At 35.8% G+C, this 19,366-nt stretch overlaps 1 protein-coding gene across 1 annotated transcript in view; it reads left to right on the top strand.

Annotated features, from left to right (window-relative positions):
* LOC150100406 (uncharacterized) overlaps positions 1 to 19,366 on the top strand; it is a 621,895-nt gene that overhangs the window by 93,585 nt on the left and 508,944 nt on the right. Inside the window, exon 6 of the mRNA XM_090402392.1 lies at positions 3,691 to 3,806. Within this exon, the coding sequence (XP_090258518.1) occupies positions 3,691 to 3,806 (116 nt within the window). The remainder of the gene's footprint in view (positions 1 to 3,690; positions 3,807 to 19,366) is intronic.

Genomic DNA, 19,366 nt, shown 5'->3' with positions numbered 1-19,366 from the left:
TTCTCTGCCCAAATTCTTTATAGAACATTTTGATAAACATGTTATTGGTATTGCCATTCTTAAGACTTTTACCAGGCCAAGATTTGATGTATTCTTTATTTGTACACATAGCTCAGAGACATTAGATGCTTTCCTCCTTCACCTTAACAGCCAGTACTGCAGATCCAGTTCAATATAGAAAAATAAAATAACAATAGCCTGTCTTTTCTAGATACTCTAATCACACAACTATTCAATAGCACCCTTTCTTTCTCAGTTTATGGAAAACCCATCCACACAGGTAGATACACACACAAACTTTCTCATCTCCTCCCCCCCTCAACAATATGGTACCAACAGAGACTTGAGACTCTGTTCTACCCAGATTTCCCATACAGCTGAACTCTACTTTATTTGTCAGACCTTCCTGTCCAATGGTTAAAATGCAAAAAAATCAACAAATTTGCTGGTCTTCCTATCGTCTCACATCCCTCTCAAATGATGACTGTTTGGAACTTGACCCAATGTAAGACTCATATTAAACAAATATGTCCAAATTTGATTTGGACAAATCAAACAGGTATAAAACAAATACAAAAGCATCCCAGTTGTGGAGATTCTTCATGTACAGACATTGTTTGCTTAGACTAGGATAAAGTATTAAACCAAGAATATAATTTCTTGGTATCTTTAATTTACTGTAGAGTCCTGTTATCAGAAAGCAGATAACAAAAATGATATTTTTGTTATCTGCTTTCTGTACCCCTGGAGAGGGTACAGAAAGCAGATAATTTATCTTCTTCAAATCCAGATGGCATAACCCAGATAAGGCCTGAACTGGGATTTATACAGTGTAATCAATCATCACTCTTTTATCTCTAAATGGTCAAAGTCTTTCTTAGTATTGCAGCAATATGTCCTCCTAAGTTTCAAATTTTTATTGACTAGCACCCTTGGCTTCTTCACTTCCTCTAGCATAGATTCACCAGATTATGCAGCTTCCTATCAATAGATCCCAAAGTTCAAGACCTTACTTTTAGTTACATTAAATTAATTCTCCAGATCAGTCTTCATATTTGCACTATTATTATATATAATCCTTCCAACCTACATTCTGCAAATAATGAATATCTCCCTGCAACCTGTTGGCAATATCATTAGCACAAACGTTAAAAAGCAAAAGTCATGATACTGATCCCTGTTGAACCTCGCTTGTGACTTTCCTCTTCCTTGACTACTCCCCATACACAATTCTCTATTATCCATCAGACAATCAATTTTCACACGATTTCACTAACCTCACATCTAATCTCATGTGGTACAACTTAAATTTCAACTTATCATGTAGAACTTTATTAAATGCCTTTGCAAAATCCAAAACGAAATGGCAATATGTGCCTTTCCCTCATCAACTGCTCTTGTCCTTATCATAAAAAGCTAGAAAATGACTGAAACAAGGATTTCCCTTTCTCTCCACTTCTCTTTATACTTTTCCATAGCCTCTTTTTCATATGCACATAAACAGGAAGCAGTTCCTGTTTGATTTCATTAGTCATGCACATCACACTAGATTGTGTAAAGTAAATGACTTTACCAAGCTGATTTCTAAGATTGTTATAGTCATCTCCCTTATAATTCCACATAAATTCTTTTTCTTTCATAATTCTGCAAAGCCTCCATGTTAAGATTTCATGATTGCTTTCACTAGTATGGGGGCAAGACTGATATCTGTTATAATCAGATCCTCTGTCACAAGGACCAAATCCAGAATTCTTGATCCTTATGTTCCCTCTACTACATATCTCCTAAGACAGCTGTCTCTCAAGGGCTCCAGTGTATACTATTTCCTCTAATTTATACTGCTGTTGTTAATATCTCACTTTGTACTTGGCAAACTAATCTGCCTCAACATTTTTTGCTTATCACTCACCCCCCCCCCTTTCCCAAGCCTATAGTAATATCCTACTAAATATCTTGTCCTTGTCCTGTCTACCTCCTCACACCATAAACTTTTAAAACTATTAATGCTATTACCTTATAAATTCTCCCCTCCGAGAAGACTCAACTGATTACTCATAAGTAACGCTCCACCAACCTGTTCACCTTTCCTATCCTGATGAAATTTGCTCTATCCTTCTAGTCTTATCAGGACATCTTCCTCTGTCAACCACATTTATACAATGTAATCTAATCTAATTTCTAATCTAATCTAATAAAATACAATCTAATTTCAATAGCTTTTGAACAGGCTGAGGCTATCAATATCACACACTTCCTTTATTCTTGATACTCTTGGCATTAGTATAAAGAAACATCAATGCATTTTCATCATCATCTTTTCTATATCAATTATTATTGCCTCTAGGCTTTATTTGGCTCTACAATATACCATACATTCTTTCATCTCCCAAGTGACTATTTCTATAAGAGGCTACCTCTTGTAGAAATAGTCACTTGGGAGATGAGAGAATGCTACCATCCACCCTGGCAACTCTGGTTTTCCTGCCCTAACACTTTCGCTTTCCTCAAGAATAGCATTTTCCAGGTGCCTACACTCTTCCATGTTCAAATGCATACACCTCTTGTATACAGCTTTCTTCTGTCCTCAAATATGTGTATGCATTCCAAGCATACTCACTCATTATTACTGCTCTCCTTTTCAGTTCTGCATTCTCATATCTGGGCAAGACACAATTTTCTCCTGTCACTTTTCTGCTGCACAGTTTCCTGCAATAACCTCAGATCTCTTACCGCCTGCTTTACAGTACCACTCAGATCATTTGCACCAACCATCACTATCATATCATTCACATTCTTGCCTTTCTCTGTTGCTATAGACACACTCTGTATCATTCCTTCAGGCATACACTCCTTCTCTAACATTCTGTTCTGTTCTGTACACCATGAATCATTAAATTTCCCATACATCTCATATCCATTTCATGCCTTGCTTATCCCCCCATCCTTTCCCCTCACTTATCATTTACCTTCCTGTCATTCTGTTTCCTGCTTTGCCCATTCTCTCTCTCTCTCTCTCTCTCTCTCTCTCTCTCTCTCCTCTCACACTTCTTATTTGCTTCAAATCAGTCAACTTTTCTGATCTTCTAATCTCTCCCCTCACATGAATCAACTCATTTTTCGTGCCTTCCACTTCCTCTATTTTTGCTACTTGCATTAAAGTTATTTACTTCATCCAACATGTTTGCTTTCTTAATAATGAACTTGATAAAGCATTTTGGAAAGTATGTTTTACAAGTGCATTTCAGAATTCACTGTCATGGATTCTGAACTGGAACTGTATCCTTACAGTAAAATAGGTAGCAGATATTCACAGATACTACTATCTGTTTTCAAAATAACAGAGATGAAAGTTGATGTATTTACAAGTGCTGACTTGATATTTGAATTGAGACAGCAGATGGATAATGTGCATGACCACTACTTTTCTTTTTAAGTAACTTCTCCAATTTGGAATTAGTAATCATGGTATGTCAGTGTTCATTCCTCATTTTATTTTTATGACAATAATAGTTATATTTTTGATATTATTTAAATTATATAAATTCTGTTCAGCATTACCAAATTGTTTAAATTTGGTACCCTTGAACAGCGTTTGATCTGTTAAAAAGTATGTAATTGGCACATATATGTCATTTTGAAGTCCCTTATAAAAGTTATTGTCTTTTCTTTCTGCATTATGAAATTCTTCAGAGCATTGAATGCATTAGACAGCTATGAACAGTGGGGACAAATGTTTGGAACTTATAGTATAAATAGTCATCCAGAACAAGAACTACATCTTTGGGGTGTCAGATCACGGATCACAGGTAATATCATTATAAATCAGAAATGTTTCTGTTAATCACTTCATTGATAAAATGAGATATAAGTTTTAAGCAAACATGCCAAAATATGAACAATCTCTAAATTTTTATTATTCAATTTTAACAAATACAAGGAATTCTTATATTATTATATTGATCTTTCATTATTGAGCACTTCAGACTTGCAAGAAACAGTTACCTAAAGAGAAGTTATCATCAGTTCATAAAATTAATAATAAATTGAAAACTTAGTCTATAAGTAAATAAATACTCATCCTATAATTGTATTTCTATCTACAACTTTTGGCTGTTATTTTCTGTAATATAGCCACCTGGAGGGGAACAAATTTTGAAAGAATGAAAGGTCTCATTTAGCACAGAAAATGAATCCCAAGAAGTGGTTGCATTATTTGAATTTGCACTATTCGAACTTATAATAAGTAAAATATAGTAATTGATTTCAGCTTGATGGAAATAGGTAGTGAAAAATATTATATGTTTTTTTATGTTTATTAATGAAATATTCAGTAAAGGCTTGAGTTTTTCTCTCTAAGAAAGAAAAACTTCAGCTTGAGTTTATCTTCCTTAGAAATCTGAATTCCAAAAGCATATCCTTTTCCAGAATAAATCAGTTTTTCATCAATGTTAAATATTTGTTGATCAGCATATCCACATCTTTGATTATTTTTTTTAAAAAACATCAGGATATTTAGATACTGCATCCTCATTTGCTATGGTCACTTCACTGTTAATTTTAATATCACACAGCAGCTAAACTTGATTTTTAAATTGATCAAACCAATCAAGACTTGCATTAAATGTTTCTTCTACTTCATTATATTTTCTGACACTTTCTTAAACAAATTTAAAGCTTTTTTCTGAATGGCTGCTGTTCTAAGGAAATGAATTTTTGATTGTAATTCTCAATCCATACAGTTAAAAGGTGCTCTGTTTATATCATTGTAACATTTCTATTCCTTGTAGATGTTTGCAAACCACAAAAATGCTGATGCAACTTTACCTTTTATTTCATTCCTCATGCATGTTTTAAAATATTCTGTACTATAGATTCAGGCATTCATCCTATGTTAGGGTTGCTATGGCCATGTTCATGTTGTTCAATCATAAAATTTTTGCTCTAATGTAATAACAAGCCTCTTCTATTTTTTCACTCATAGTGTTTCTATCTGAAGGAATCTTCCTTTTGTCCATTTTGTTAAGGTACTTTTTAAAATAATTAAAATAAATCACAAAACCCAACACAACATATTACAGTAGGCAGCAGCACATGCACACACAAAAATAAACAAGTGCAGGCTGAAGTAGCAGCATTTAAAATCCTAACAGTAATCTAATGATCTCCACTGTGCATGTGCTAGCCTTGCATTAACTGAATTTTGGTTTGCATTAAATGTGGCCTGATATCATTGTACAGTTCACACTAAATTGAATTTTGCAATATTTGAACTCGCATTAATCACAACTTAGCTGTACTTGTTGTGCTCTTTCAGATGATGAAAATATAACAACTGGAATACAGAAATAGTGAGCAGTAACTTTAGGTGAAATGCTGCTCATAAAAAGTTTCTGGAGTATCTTACTTAAAATGATTGCTCTTCTGAACCTACTCCTGTTTATACAGCATGCATTCCTCTTGGAGGATCTGTAATGTTCCACTTGTGTCTTTAAGTTCCTTATAAACTTATGTTTCTATCATATCGTATCTCTTCATCTATTACTGAAGCCGTTTTCCTGGATAAGGATAATTCTATAGACCAGATGTCATTATCCACTATTGGATCTTTACAATTGTTTCCTCATCTCCTCTGAATCCAGCTGAACATATTTGAGCATAGTGCTCATGATGTGGTCTTATAAAAGCCTTGTACAGAGAGAATAAATTTATTATTTCTATAAGTTAGTGTTCTCTTCAGCATTGCAGTTATCCAATGTGATGACTTAACCTCCTTATCAATTTGGTTACTAAAATTTAACTCTGTCTGCTGTTATGTCAGTATCAAGCTTCCCTGACCCCTTGTTGCAAATTGGGATTATGCAAAAAAAAGAGTGGAGGAGGGGGATCATGATAGAAACATAAATTATTGAGAGAGTTTTATAGGATAGATACCAAAAATGTTTTTTTTTCCCCATTGCATGACAAGAGAGAAGACAACTAGGGGATCACCACTGGAAATTGTGTTGACATTGTTGGCGAGGATATTAGAATTAGATTTTTTTCCTTCGAGAGTGATGAATGGGCAGAATGTTTTGTGGAGAGGTTGAATAAGAGAACTGAAGGATTGTGGATATGCAGTAAATGTGATATTATTATTATTATTATTACCCAAGACCCCTAGGAGGTTCATTTATCATACACAGCTCATCATACCGCATTTTAAACACTCAAATTCTCTGCAGACACCACACTCTCAAACAAGGCATTCCAATCATTCACAACTCTGCATACAAAAAACCTGCTTCTCACTCCCCTGCTCACACCCTGTTTATACAGTTTCCAGGTATGACCTCTCTGGTTCTCCCCTGATCTCCCACTGTTTTCTGTAGAACCTCTCCAACATTGATCCTTTAACAACCCCTTACTAACTTTTAGGTCGTTATCATATCTCCCCTTTTTTCTCCTATCCACCAGACTCTGTAAATTGGATCTTCTAAATCTTTCCTTATATTTGACATTCCAGAGGTTAGAAATTACCTTAGTCAGTCGCCTCTGGACCCTTTCCAACATCTTTTTGTCCTTTTGAAAACCAGGTGACCAAATCCTGGCACAGTAATCCATGTGTGCCCTAATCAAAGCCTTATACAATGGAACAAGAATCTCCCTACTTCTACAGGGCAGTGTACTCCGCTTAATTCCCAGAAGTCTTTGTGTTGTCTTCACAATTTTGGCAATATGTCCCCTAAATTTCAGATCCTTATCCACTATCATCCCCAGAACCTTATTTCCTCCATCTCCGACAATATATCCTCACCAAGCATAAAATCTACATCCCATCTTTGTTTCCCACATTCTAAAACCTTACATTTTGCAACATTGAACTCGCATCCCCATTTTCGTGTCCAATCACCCAATTTACTCAAGTTTTCTTGTAAGGCCACAACATCTTCCCTACTCTTCATGGTTCGTCCCAACTTTGCATCATCTGCAAACAACTGAATATCTCCATCCAAATCTTCACCTATATCATTAATATACAAGTTAAACATAACTCCCATACATAACTTGCTGATACCTATCAGATATCCAGTCTCCAATTCAATACACCAATCTAATATCCAACCCCCATCTGCTCTAGTTTGACTATCAACTTATTATGCAGTAATCTATCAAAAGCCTTTGCAAAATCTAAGTATATTACTGTGTATCCTTGTCCTCTGTCCAAGGAATCAGTCACCTTATTGTAATAAGTAAGTAGATTACTAAAACATGACCTCCCTTTAGCACATCCATGCTGTCCATCAAAATGATACCATTGCTGTCAACCCAATTCTGGATCTGATGGACCATGAGTTTACTTTGAATCAGAGAGGGAACATGGAGTAGTTATTGAAACATATGGTGAGAAAATGTTTGAGGCTGACACTAATAAAGAGTGTGACTAATGATAAGAAAGTGTGTGTGGCTAATGGCAAAATAGCAAGAGTAAATAATGCTGAGAACCGATTCAAGATTTGAAAGTAGACTTTCTGAAGATGAGACAGGAGATAGAGCATATCAGGGAAATGGGGAGGCTCAGGGTGGATAGAATACACAGTGTGAGAACGGTGGATGCTCCAAGAGTATGTGAGAGCATATGTAGACAGGAAAAGAATGGGATGACCTGGGATCAAGAGGAAACAGTTGGAATTGAAGAGGGTTCTGAAATGAATAAGCAGAAAGGGAAATAGCCCCAGTCGAGCATGGAGAGATCACATCGATTGTGTGTTATCAGTGGAACTAGTTGTAGATCAAGGAATGAGCTGTTGTGTTTATATAGAAATGCTAGAAGTGTAAGAAACAAGGCAGATGAAATGGTTGCACTAATTGAGTCTGTTCACTCAAAAATTGTTGGAATAAGTGAGACATGGTTAGATGAGGACAACATCATGACAGGAATAGAGATAGAAGGGTATAATGTGTTTCGTGAGGATAGATTGGGTAAAAAGGGAGGGGAGTGCTATTGATAATAGAGAAAGAGTTATGTCCATACAAAGTACAGATGCAAGAGGGAAATAGTGTGAGTGGTTTTGAGGCAGTATGGTGTGAGATAGAGGCGAATGGAATGAAATACTTGGTTGGATGTAGTTATGGACCAGGAAATGTGGATGATAGTGACTATGAAATGTATAATTAAATTAGCCATGCAAATAGGTAAAGAGCGATTTTAATTATGGCAATATAGACTAGAATGATGAGATAGCAACTAGAAGTAAAGAAAATGGGTTTCTTGAGTATTTGCGGGATAACTACCTCAGACAGTATGTATGTAACAGAGGGCACACGAGGATTAAGAGTCTTGGATTTGGTCATCTCATCAGAGGATGTAATTATAAATGAGGTGTCAAATCACTCACCGATTGGTGGGAGTGACCATGAGGTGATTACCTGGGTGGTTACCAACAGTATGAGGACCTCTGTAAGAAAAGGGTATACTGGAACTACTAGGGGCGGGGTGATTATGAAGAGCTCAGGAGACAGCTTGCAGGTGTGTCAGGGAATAAGGAGTTAGCTGGAAAAGAGATCAATGCAGCTTGGAGGATTTTCAAAAACTGTCTAGTAGATGCAATGTCTAAATGTATTCCAAGGGTGAGAAGGTTAAATAAGGTAGGTGTGAAATGGATGAATAAAGAGATTAAGCATGCGATACAGAGAAAAAGGGCATTATGGAGGCAGCATAAGAGAAGTGGAAATAACCAATTCCATGATTACTACAAAGACCAAGCAAGGTGGATGACTTGGTTGGTGAGGGTAGCTAAAGAGAGGTGTAAACAGCAGTTAGCTAATGAAGCCAAAAAGAATCCTAAGGAGTTCTTTCGATATGGAGCCAGCAAAAGAAAGAATGATTATGGAAAGATGACATTGATTGGAGAAAATGGTATAAAGACAGCTGTTGCAGAAGGTGTGGTGGAGATACTTAATGAGCATTTCATAAAGGTCTTTCAATCTTGTGAATGTGACTTCATGGAGAGATTGAGAGCAGTTGATGATGGGGGAAGAGAGAATGACTGTAAGTGAGTAAGACGTTTATGGGGAGTTGTGAAAACTAGATGTAAATAAGGCTGTGAAACTTGATAATATATCATCACATATTCTGAAGGAATGTGCCAAGGAGTTGATGCTGACCTTGACATTTTTTTTAATACAAGTCTTGCACTGGGTCAAGTTCCTAAGGAGCAGGAGGGCAAGATTGTGCCATTTCATAAAGGAGGTGATAGAACTCGAACATCAAACTATAGGCCTATCTGTGTGTCAGGTGTTGTAGTTAAGTTGTTGGAGAAGCTTGTGAGAACTAGGATCCAGAATTGGGTTGACAACAGTGGTATCGTCTTTGATGGACAGCATAGGTTTGCTAAAGGGAGGTCATGTTTTAGTAATCTACTTATTACAATAAGGTGACTTCCTCCATGGACAGAGAAGAAGGATACACAGTAATATACTTAGATTTTGCAAAGGCTTTTGATAGATTACCGTATGATAAGTTGATAGTCAAACCAGAGTGGATGGTTTGACTATCAACTTATCATACATTGTTGGATATTAGATTGGTGCATTGGATTGGAGACTGGCTATCTGATAGGTACAACAAGTCATGTATGGGGGAGCGATATCCAGGAAAAGGAAAGTTATTAGTGGTGTGCCTCAGGGATTTGTTTTAGGGCCATTGCTGTTTAACTTGTATATTAATGATATTGGTGAAGATTTGGATGGAGATATTCAGTTGTTTGCAGATGATGCAAAGTTGGGACGAACCATGAAGAGTAGAGAAGATGTTGTGGCCTTACAAGAAGACTTGAATAAATTGGGTGATTGGGAATGGGGATGTGGGTTCAATGTTGCAAAATGTAAGGTTTTAAAATTTGAAAAACAAATATGGGATGCAGAATTTATGCTTGGTGAGGATATATTGTTAGAGGTGGAGGAAATAAGAGGTCTGGTGGTGATAGTGGATAAGGATCTGAAATTTAGGGGGATGGGCACGTAGCCAAAATTGTAAAGACAACATAAAGGCTTCTGGTAATGATGTGGAGCACACTGACTTGTAGAAGTAGGTAGATTCTTGTTTCACTGTATAAGGCTTTGATTAGGCCACACATGGACTATTGTGCTCAGATTTGGTCACCTGGTTTTTAGAAGGATGAAGAGATGTTGGAAAGCATCCAGAGGTGACTGATTAAGGTAGTTTCTAATCTCTTGAATAGAAATTTCTAATCTCGAGTATGAGGAAAGATTGAAAAGATGCAACTTGCAGAGTCTGGTAGACAGTAGTAGAGGAGATATGATAGAGATCTGCAAGTTAGTAAGGGATTGTTATATGATCAATGCTGGAGAGGTTTTACAGAAAATAGTGGGAGATCAGGGGAGAACCAGAGGTCACCCATGGAAGCTGTTCAAGGAGGGTGTGAGTAGGGGAGTGAGAAGCAGATTTTTTTTCATGCAGAGTTGTGAATGATTGGAATACCTAGCCTGAAAGCATGGTGTCTACAGAGAATTTTAGTGTGTTTAAAGCATGGTATGATGAGCTGTGTGTTTGATAAAAGGACCTCCTAGATCAGTGCTTCCCAAACTTCTGGATGTCAGGGCCCCCTTTACAAAAATTGAAATATTTCACGGCCCCCTTCAAAAAAAAATCGTAATAGAGAGATATATTATTATAATATTTATTGTATTTATATTCAATACAAAACATACACAGCGAATATTGCAAAAATCAAATGCATATATTACATTTTTTGCCTCTTACCGTTTGGTTCTGAAGCCGATGCGGGCTGTTCTGGTAAAACATGAAATACTGTCCTTTTTTTTGAGTCTGTTTCTGCTTCTTGTGATTGTTCACGGGAATTTTTTTTTATTTTTTATCAGCCACTTATCCATCTCAGGGTTAAATTTTTTTAACTTAGAATAGATCAAATAATATCACCACTTACCGATACTGGCACACCACAGACTGATAACATGAAATTAGTGAATATTACCTGAATAAGGGAATCCCTGGACCAGGAACATTTTTCTCTTTTGTGACTTTTATCCCTTTAAGGTAATTAAGCCTAATGCGAAACAGACAGCAAAGGCAGGTTATTAAAACTTGCTTATGATTGGTGCGGTATTAACAAAAGATCGTGCAACCGAAAGATAAAAGCATAGCTGACAATTGAGTTGAAATGCTAACTCTCTTCAACCGAATTCCATATGTGAAACTGCCATAACATTCATTATATATATATATTATTTAGTTTTAACACTTTTACGATTTTTAACACATTCGGTTGAATTTTATTGCTACCTTGGAAAATCGAACTCGCACACATCTAATTAATAACAATAGTTTTTAGATAGTTACTGTGTTTGCCGATGCAACATATGGTTTTGTTTCAGTCTATATATACAGCATAGTTTCTGTATGAGGGGACATGTGATTCATTAATTAGTGTGTTTTTATCCCAGTTGTCTCTAATTGCAGTATTTGTTGAGAAATATATTACACAGACTCCTCATACCTTATTCACTGGCATAATAAAAGTACTTGTTTTTATTGCCTCTGCAGTATAGTGGCTTTTAGGGAGGGCATGTTGTTTACCACTGCAAGAGAGTTTCTATCTCCCCACATGAACTTGTTTAAGCTTTTTTTCATGTGTGAAGTATATGCGAAACTTTTATTGGTAACAGAAAACTAGCTCGGATGACAGTGATAATATAAAACGAGTTTTGATATGTATATAAAGTCATTATCAACAGTCTCTGATTACGAACTCATGATGAAAGGGACAGGAAGATTTGGAGCTTCCCTGGAGAGCATTTGAAGTAAATACAATTAACCACTGCTTTGAAATGAAACATATGAATAAACAATATTTACTAATATTCATTAAGTGCTGAAATACGCAGGAAGCAAAGTTTGTGAACCAACACCAATGTGTGAATTTTTCTATTAAAATATAAAAAATAACAAAAAAGAAATAATAAATAATAAAAGTTAAATACGTTTCTTTTAAAATAAAAAAAATCTACTTAGTCTTAAAACATTTTAAATTTGTTTTCATTATTTCAAGGCTCCCCTCAACAAAACCCAAGGCCCCCAAGGGGGCCGCTGCCAACAGTTTATGAAGCGCTGTCCTAGATGAGTCTTTGATTTCATAGAATCTTGGGTAGTAATAATAATAATAATAATAATATGTGAAGTGAAATGAAGAGAATAGTAGATGTGCATGGAAGAAGAATGAAATGAAAGACAGATATACGTAAGAAGTAGTGGGTGATTTGTGAGTGATTGTATGATGATTCAATTATTACAGGTATGGTGAATTAAATTATAAACATTTTTTTTTTCCTAGAGATAGAATGAACAAAACTATTAATATGAGGAGTAAGCAAGCAAAAGAGTTGGTAGTAGGAACAAATGATTTTATGGGAATAAATTTTATGGGAATGAGAAAATGGAAGAATTGATATTAGGAGGATACTGGGGAGAGTAAAATATGGTCTTGTAGGAAAGGTGGTCATTTTATTGCTAAATTATGACAGTAATGAGTCAAGACACTGAGCATAGATCATGAATAATATGTTAGCAGAGATGAGTTAGGGGAAAGGAATATATTTTGTGAATCTGTGGTACAAGTTTGAGGAACGGTTGGAACTTTATAAGAATGATGAAATGCATTAAAATGGTTTTGGCGAAAAGATTGGCTGGATTGGAAAAGTTGCATCTACGTAAGTTGTAGTGGGTGATTTGTGAGTGATTGTATGATGATTCAATTATTACAGGTATGGTGAATTAAATTATAAACATTTTTTTTTTCCTAGAGATAGAATGAACAAAACTATTAATATGAGGAGTAAGCAAGCAAAAGAGTTGGTAGTAGGAACAAATGATTTTATGGGAATAAATTTTATGGGAATGAGAAAATGGAAGAATTGATATTAGGAGGATACTGGGGAGAGTAAAATATGGTCTTGTAGGAAAGGTGGTCATTTTATTGCTAAATTATGACAGTAATGAGTCAAGACACTGAGCATAAATCATGAATAATATGTTAGCAGAGATGAGTTAGGGGAAAGGAATATATTTTGTGAATCTGTGGTACAAGTTTGAGGAACGGTTGGAACTTTATAAGAATGATGAAATGCATTAAAATGGTTTTGGCGAAAAGATTGGCTGGATTGGAAAAGTTGCATCTGAGAAGTGGTATTGGTGGGACATGTTACAAACTTAGAAATGAATTATTATGCTTGTATACGAATGTAAGACACATCAGAAATAAGGGGAACAAAATTTTTTCATTGATAGAGTTCATTCACCTAAAATTGTTGGAATGAGTGAGATGTATTTGGGTCTGGATAACATTCTCACAGGAATAGAAATAGAGGGTTATAATATTTTTTGTTGAAGATATAAAACATGAAAAGGGAAGATGGAATGCTGTTTGATGATAGCAAAGAAGTTTTTTCCATGCATGGTGGAGATGCAAGGAAGAAATAATAGCGTTAGATTGAATGAAATATTTAGTGGATGTCACGTAGTGTTGTGGAGGAGAGTGACAATGAAATATATATTAACGAATTAGCCAAGCATATAAGAGATTTGGTTGCTTGGTTTTCATGGTGATGAGATCTGTTGGAAAGAGTCCAGAGAAGATTCACAAAGGTGGTCAGTGGCTTTTGGAATGTGGAGTATGAGGACAGATTGAGAGAATGTAAATTGCTAAGCCTCATGAATAGGAGGGATAGGGATATGATTGAGACATATAAGCTAGTCAGGGGTTGTTATCAGGTTGACATGGAAGAGATTTTTCATAAAATGGGAGAGAGAGAGAGAGAGAGATAAAACAAGAGGCCATTGCTGGAAACTGTATAAAGAGGGTGTGAGCAGAAGAGTGAGGAGAAGATGCTTCACAGAGAGTGGAATGCATTGCCTGAGTGTTTTGTGAATGTAGATACATTGAATCATTTTAAGGCATGAGGTTGGACGAGCATTGTATGTGACAGTGTATACCTCCCACAATGAGTCTCTGAACTCCATGGAGGCCAGATGTTAATATTAATAATAATAATAATAATAAGATGAAAAGAGTGATCATTATGGGTAATTTTATTTATTGTAATTGGGATGATGATGTAGCATCCAGAAGTAAAGAAAGCGAGTTTCTTGACTTTTCGAGGAACATCTACCTTAGGCAGTATGTAACCGAGAGTGCACACGAATTTTTAGTGTCTTGAATTTGATCAACTCATCAGTGAATGTTATTGTTGGTGGGGGTAAATGAGTTGTTAAATGTTCCACTGGTTGGTGAGAGTGACCATGAAGTAAGACTTTATATTATCAGTGAACTTATTGTTCATGTTACTCCTTTTATAATTTTTGATATAAAAGAGAAAAGCAATCTTAAAATTTAAAATCTGAGATATAAATAAAAGTCTGAAGCATTAAAATAACAGTAACTAATTTAAAAGATGCAACATGAATGAGGAATAAATTTGGTGATGTATTTGAGGTCTCATCAGTGAGTAGGTAGGCCAAATTAATACTAAGGGTATAGCGAAAAGAAATGTCTACCTACTCACTGATGAGACCTCAATAAAAGTTGAAACTGGTCTGGGTAGTGATCTTCCACCATAATGTATAACATCATACATCTCCTAGAAGATGGGTTTTAGATTATGGGAAATACTAAGAATAGTGATCAGAACTTTTCCCACCTTTGCAACGAGTTGCCCTAGTGTTGGACTACGTGCTTTGGCTTATACTACTATTCGGCGATACTTTTATAGTTTACTATATTCGGTTATGAAACAATGTGGGATTTAATATCCCTTTAATTTAAATAAAGTTACTTCACCGAAGTGAAGCCTATTGGCTCTTTATATTTAAGTAATTAAAAATTTACAATTTAAAAACTGTGAAGAATGAAAAAAAGACTGATTTAAAGTCTTCAGAAGTAAAAATATAATAACATATGATGAAGGATAAGTTTCACTTACTGGTTAAGGCAATTTCAAGGAACAGAATTTCATAATGCACATTACATAGGCTTTGTCAGTGTTGTAAAGGCATTTTAATTGAGGATTTTTTGTTGTTGGGATTAATAATAATAATAAAATTAATAAATAAATAAATATTATTATTATTATTATGGGCTACTCCATGGAGTCCTTAGGCTCAATGAGGGAGGCCCTAAACATCATGCCAAGCACTATCCAACATTTACACAGTATCTGTCATACTGTGCTTTGAACTCATTCACAGTCTTGGCACCAACAACATACGCTGGCAACCAATTCCACTCATTCACCACTCTTCAAGCAAAAAATCTTGTTCTAACTCTCTTGCTCAGTTTCCAAGAATGGCACCTAGTTCTCCTGCCACCAGACCTGTTCTGAAAAATATCCTCTGTATTAATCTTGTAAAAACTCTTCAGTAATTTCTTTCTTTCTCACCAGAGGTCAGGCTAGGATAAATGATTAACAAACATTTAGATTCATTTTCTGTAATTTGTATGTCTCAATCATATCATCCTTTTCTGCCTGTCAACCAATTTCTTTATCCACAAATCTTCAACCTGTTCTCATAAGATTCATTCCATAGACCTGCTACCATTTTGGTTACTCACCACTGGATTCTCTTCAGATCTTCATCATCACTAAGAAATCTAGCTCTGCATGCAGTAGTCAAGATGGGGGGGTCTCATCAAGGCTCGATAAAGAGGAATAATAACCTGCTTGTCTCTGCTCATCAAAGTATTCTTCAGTAACCAAGTAATCCGATGAGCTGCTTTAGCCACTTTTGCTATGTGCTCTCCTCTAAACTTCAACTCCCTGTACAACACACCTAAATCTTTTACTTCATCAGTTTCCTGGAATACAGTTTCATCAATGTGGTATACAGCCAGTAATCTTTTCACCCCAAAATGCATAACCTTACACATTGCCACATTAAACTGACATCCATTCTCCTTTGCCCTGACTGCTAGTTCAAATCATCCTGAAAACATTTAACATCATATGCATTAAATATTGCTCTACCCAACGTAGGATCATTGGCAAATAACTGAACAGCTCTTCTCAGATCCTTTCCTATATCATTAATGTACAAATTAAACAGTAGCATTCCCTGCAGCATGCCACTAGTCACAGGCCTTGTTTTGGACTGTACTCCTAAATAAACTACTCTCTGATATCTCTCCATCAACCACACTCTTATACCCCTCACCAACCCTATATCCATCCCCATGGGCTGCAGTCTATTGATTAGAATTCCGTATTTTATCAAATGTTTTGCAAAGTCCAGTGGTATCACTGTAAACTCATTACCTTTACCAGCTCAGCTGTCACAGTATTATAAAATGGGAGCAAGTTACTGAGGTACGACGTACCTTTCACAAAACCATGCTGCTCTTCCCAATACTTTCATTTTCAATATTCCATTTGCTTCTATCCATGCTTATATACCAACTTCTCTAGTACCTCGACAACAACTCCTGATATGCTGATCAATTAGTAATTTGCTATATTAGACTTGGAGCCTAATTATGCAATGGAACAATTTTTCCTCTCTTTCCATCCCCTTGGAACTGGGACTAACCCAGAACTGAGACATAGATTAAACAATGTAAGTCCCATATAAATCTTTGCCTCTCAAATTACTACAATATCTCCACCTGGATGATATATTCTTGCAAAGTGTTCATTTACAAAATTCATTTTATATGATTCAGTTACCTCCTGATTTTAATGAATACTATCAGCATTCATTAAAATCATTCTGCCATAAACATTCTTTCTTTTACTTGCAATATATTGAAAAAATTGTTTGGGATTATCTTTGGCCTACACTACACTGCTAATTTCTTTTCATACTTTGCTTTTGCATTTCTTACCAAACTGGTTACCTTTCTAGCCTGTGCTTTGTACTGCTCATGTGCTTGCTGGTCACATTTTTTCTTGAATTGATTTCACAATTTTTTTTTTTTTTGTACCCCCACTTAATGATGATATTCATCCATTTAACTCCCACTTGATTTACTTTCCTTACTAGGTATGCAGTCTGCCATTACTTCCCTCAAACGCTCCTTTACCACTTGCCATGCACTATCAACATCCAGCCCCTGCAGTTTCACATGCCATGGCACTGATCCAAGCAATCTCATAAGCTTATCATACTTACCAGCTCTGTAATTCCACATTTACTCCTTAACTGGAAATTCCACACATTTAGCCACCTTCCATGTCAGCACCATATGATCCTCTCACCAGTTGGCGGCAACGTGGTCATATTGGTTATAGGCAAATTCTCACCTGGAAGTACTAGATCTAGTACTCTCAAACCCCTAGTATATTCCATCACATGCTGTCTCAGATAATTATTCCTTAGTAACTGCATAAATTCCATTTCTTTCCTCTCATATGTCCTCTTTCCCTTCCAATGTGTGTTCCCATAGTTGAAATCCCCCATAATTACTCCTCCTCCACTCATTGAGCTTATATACTGTGTGTGTGTGTGTGTGTGTGTGTGTGTGTGTGTGTGTGTGTGTGTGTGTGTGTGTGTACTATTTCCCCATAATCTTTTCTATCCCCTAGTGTATAGAAACATCCAGTTGTATATTTTTGTTCTACTGGCCTTTATCTCACACCAGATAGTCTCAAATGTTCTATTTTCACTGCCCTGCAGTTGAACTTCTATTTCTCTGAAGTTCTACTTTGGTTGCAGTTTGTCGGCTCTCATCAATAACACTCCCCATTTCTTTTCTCCATATCCTCCCTGAATACTGTATACCTTTACATCCTATCCTACTAACCATATCATCATCTGTCAGCTCTGTCTCACTAATGCCAATAACCTTTGGCCAGGGGTGAACTAACCAATGCCAAAAATTTCTCTCCTCTGTTCTCAATGCTCCTGGCATTAGTTTATATAAAGTGCAAAAGCCCTTTATGCTTACTGATATCCTGATGCTTTATATTAACTATCCCATTTTGATTTGTTACCAGTGGTACTAACTTAGGCATTTTATGCAAATTATTATTATCCTCAACTGCTTCACTGCCATCTGCATATCCACTCAACAGCTCCCCCCCCCAAATAAATAAGAGTTTTTTTGTGATTCACTATGAGTAAATTGCTTGATTCATAACTAGGTTTTTAACTCATACATAATTGTTCATTTATACTAGATGTATTTCCTATACGTGTTTTGATGTCTATATGACTAACAGCATCATTGGGAGGTTGCTTAACATAAACATAAAATAGCAATTATATTTATATTAATTACTCATGATTAGACTAAAATACTAGATGTTAGTCTAAAAAATATAAGTAATTAATGATTTCCAGATGTCATTAAGGACCATTCCTTGAGTTCTATTTAGTATGCCTTTGAACGAATGACTTCGGAGGACTCCTTGAACAACCTATCAAAGTAATTCTCTTCTATGTATGGCATGGCAAGGATGCTTACCAATTTTGGTGTGATTTTCTTTGAGGTTGTGTGCTACGAGTCTACTTTTTTCTTCCTGTTTGTTTTCAGTGTCACCTATATGTTGTTTGTTGTGGATTTCGAAACTTCTCCCAGTCTGACTTACGTATATCTTCCCACAAGAGCATGAAATCTTGTATACACCCAGGTGTTTATAAAACAGAACTTTGTCTTTAGGAGAGCATACAAAGCTTCATGCTTTGAAGGCTGTTCTGATATTTTAATATTTTGACTATTTTTCTTGATGCATTGCCAATGTATGGAACATATACCATGCTTTTGTAATTAATTTCTGTGTTATCACAGGATGGTTTGTCAGAAAATAGAAGTTTCTTTCATACCTGGTTTGAGTATCCATTTTGGAGGTACTGATGAAATAGGATTTGCCATTCTTGTTTTTGTTTGATCAAAATTTTTTAGTATGTTTAAGCTCAATTTTTCTAGGTTTTGATTATATAGCTAATTTTTGTTGAAGGTGATGGAATAAGCTTGCTTGTAGGTACCTGCCTGTGTGGGTTTCTTTCCTATAGACTTCTAATGATAATCCTCCAGCAATGTCACTCCCATCACTCTCATCTCTTTCACCTCTATGCTCTGCTTACCAATCTTTTTTACCAAATTTCAAGACCTTGCACTTGGCAAGATTAAACTGATAGCTCCACTCATTTACCCGCTCACATAGTCTATTTAGATCCTTCTACATGGCCACAACATCTGCAATACCTCTCATAGTTCTTTCCAACTTTGCATCATTGGAAACAGCTGCACATCTCCAGTTAAGCTGGTTCCAATGTTGTTAACACGAGTTAAATAATAATGGTCCCAAAAAGATCCCTGTTCACTCCACTAGTGACTTTCCTCTTTTGGAATTCTACTCC

The sequence above is a fragment of the Typopeltis vanoorti genome, chromosome 13 (genome assembly GCF_054136105.1).
Source record: "Typopeltis vanoorti isolate ZY-2024b chromosome 13, IOZ_Tvanoo_1.0, whole genome shotgun sequence".
Lineage (NCBI taxonomy): Eukaryota > Metazoa > Arthropoda > Arachnida > Uropygi > Thelyphonidae > Typopeltis > Typopeltis vanoorti.
Note: the sequence above shows the minus strand (reverse complement) of the source record. Positions and strands in the feature narration are given on the sequence as shown.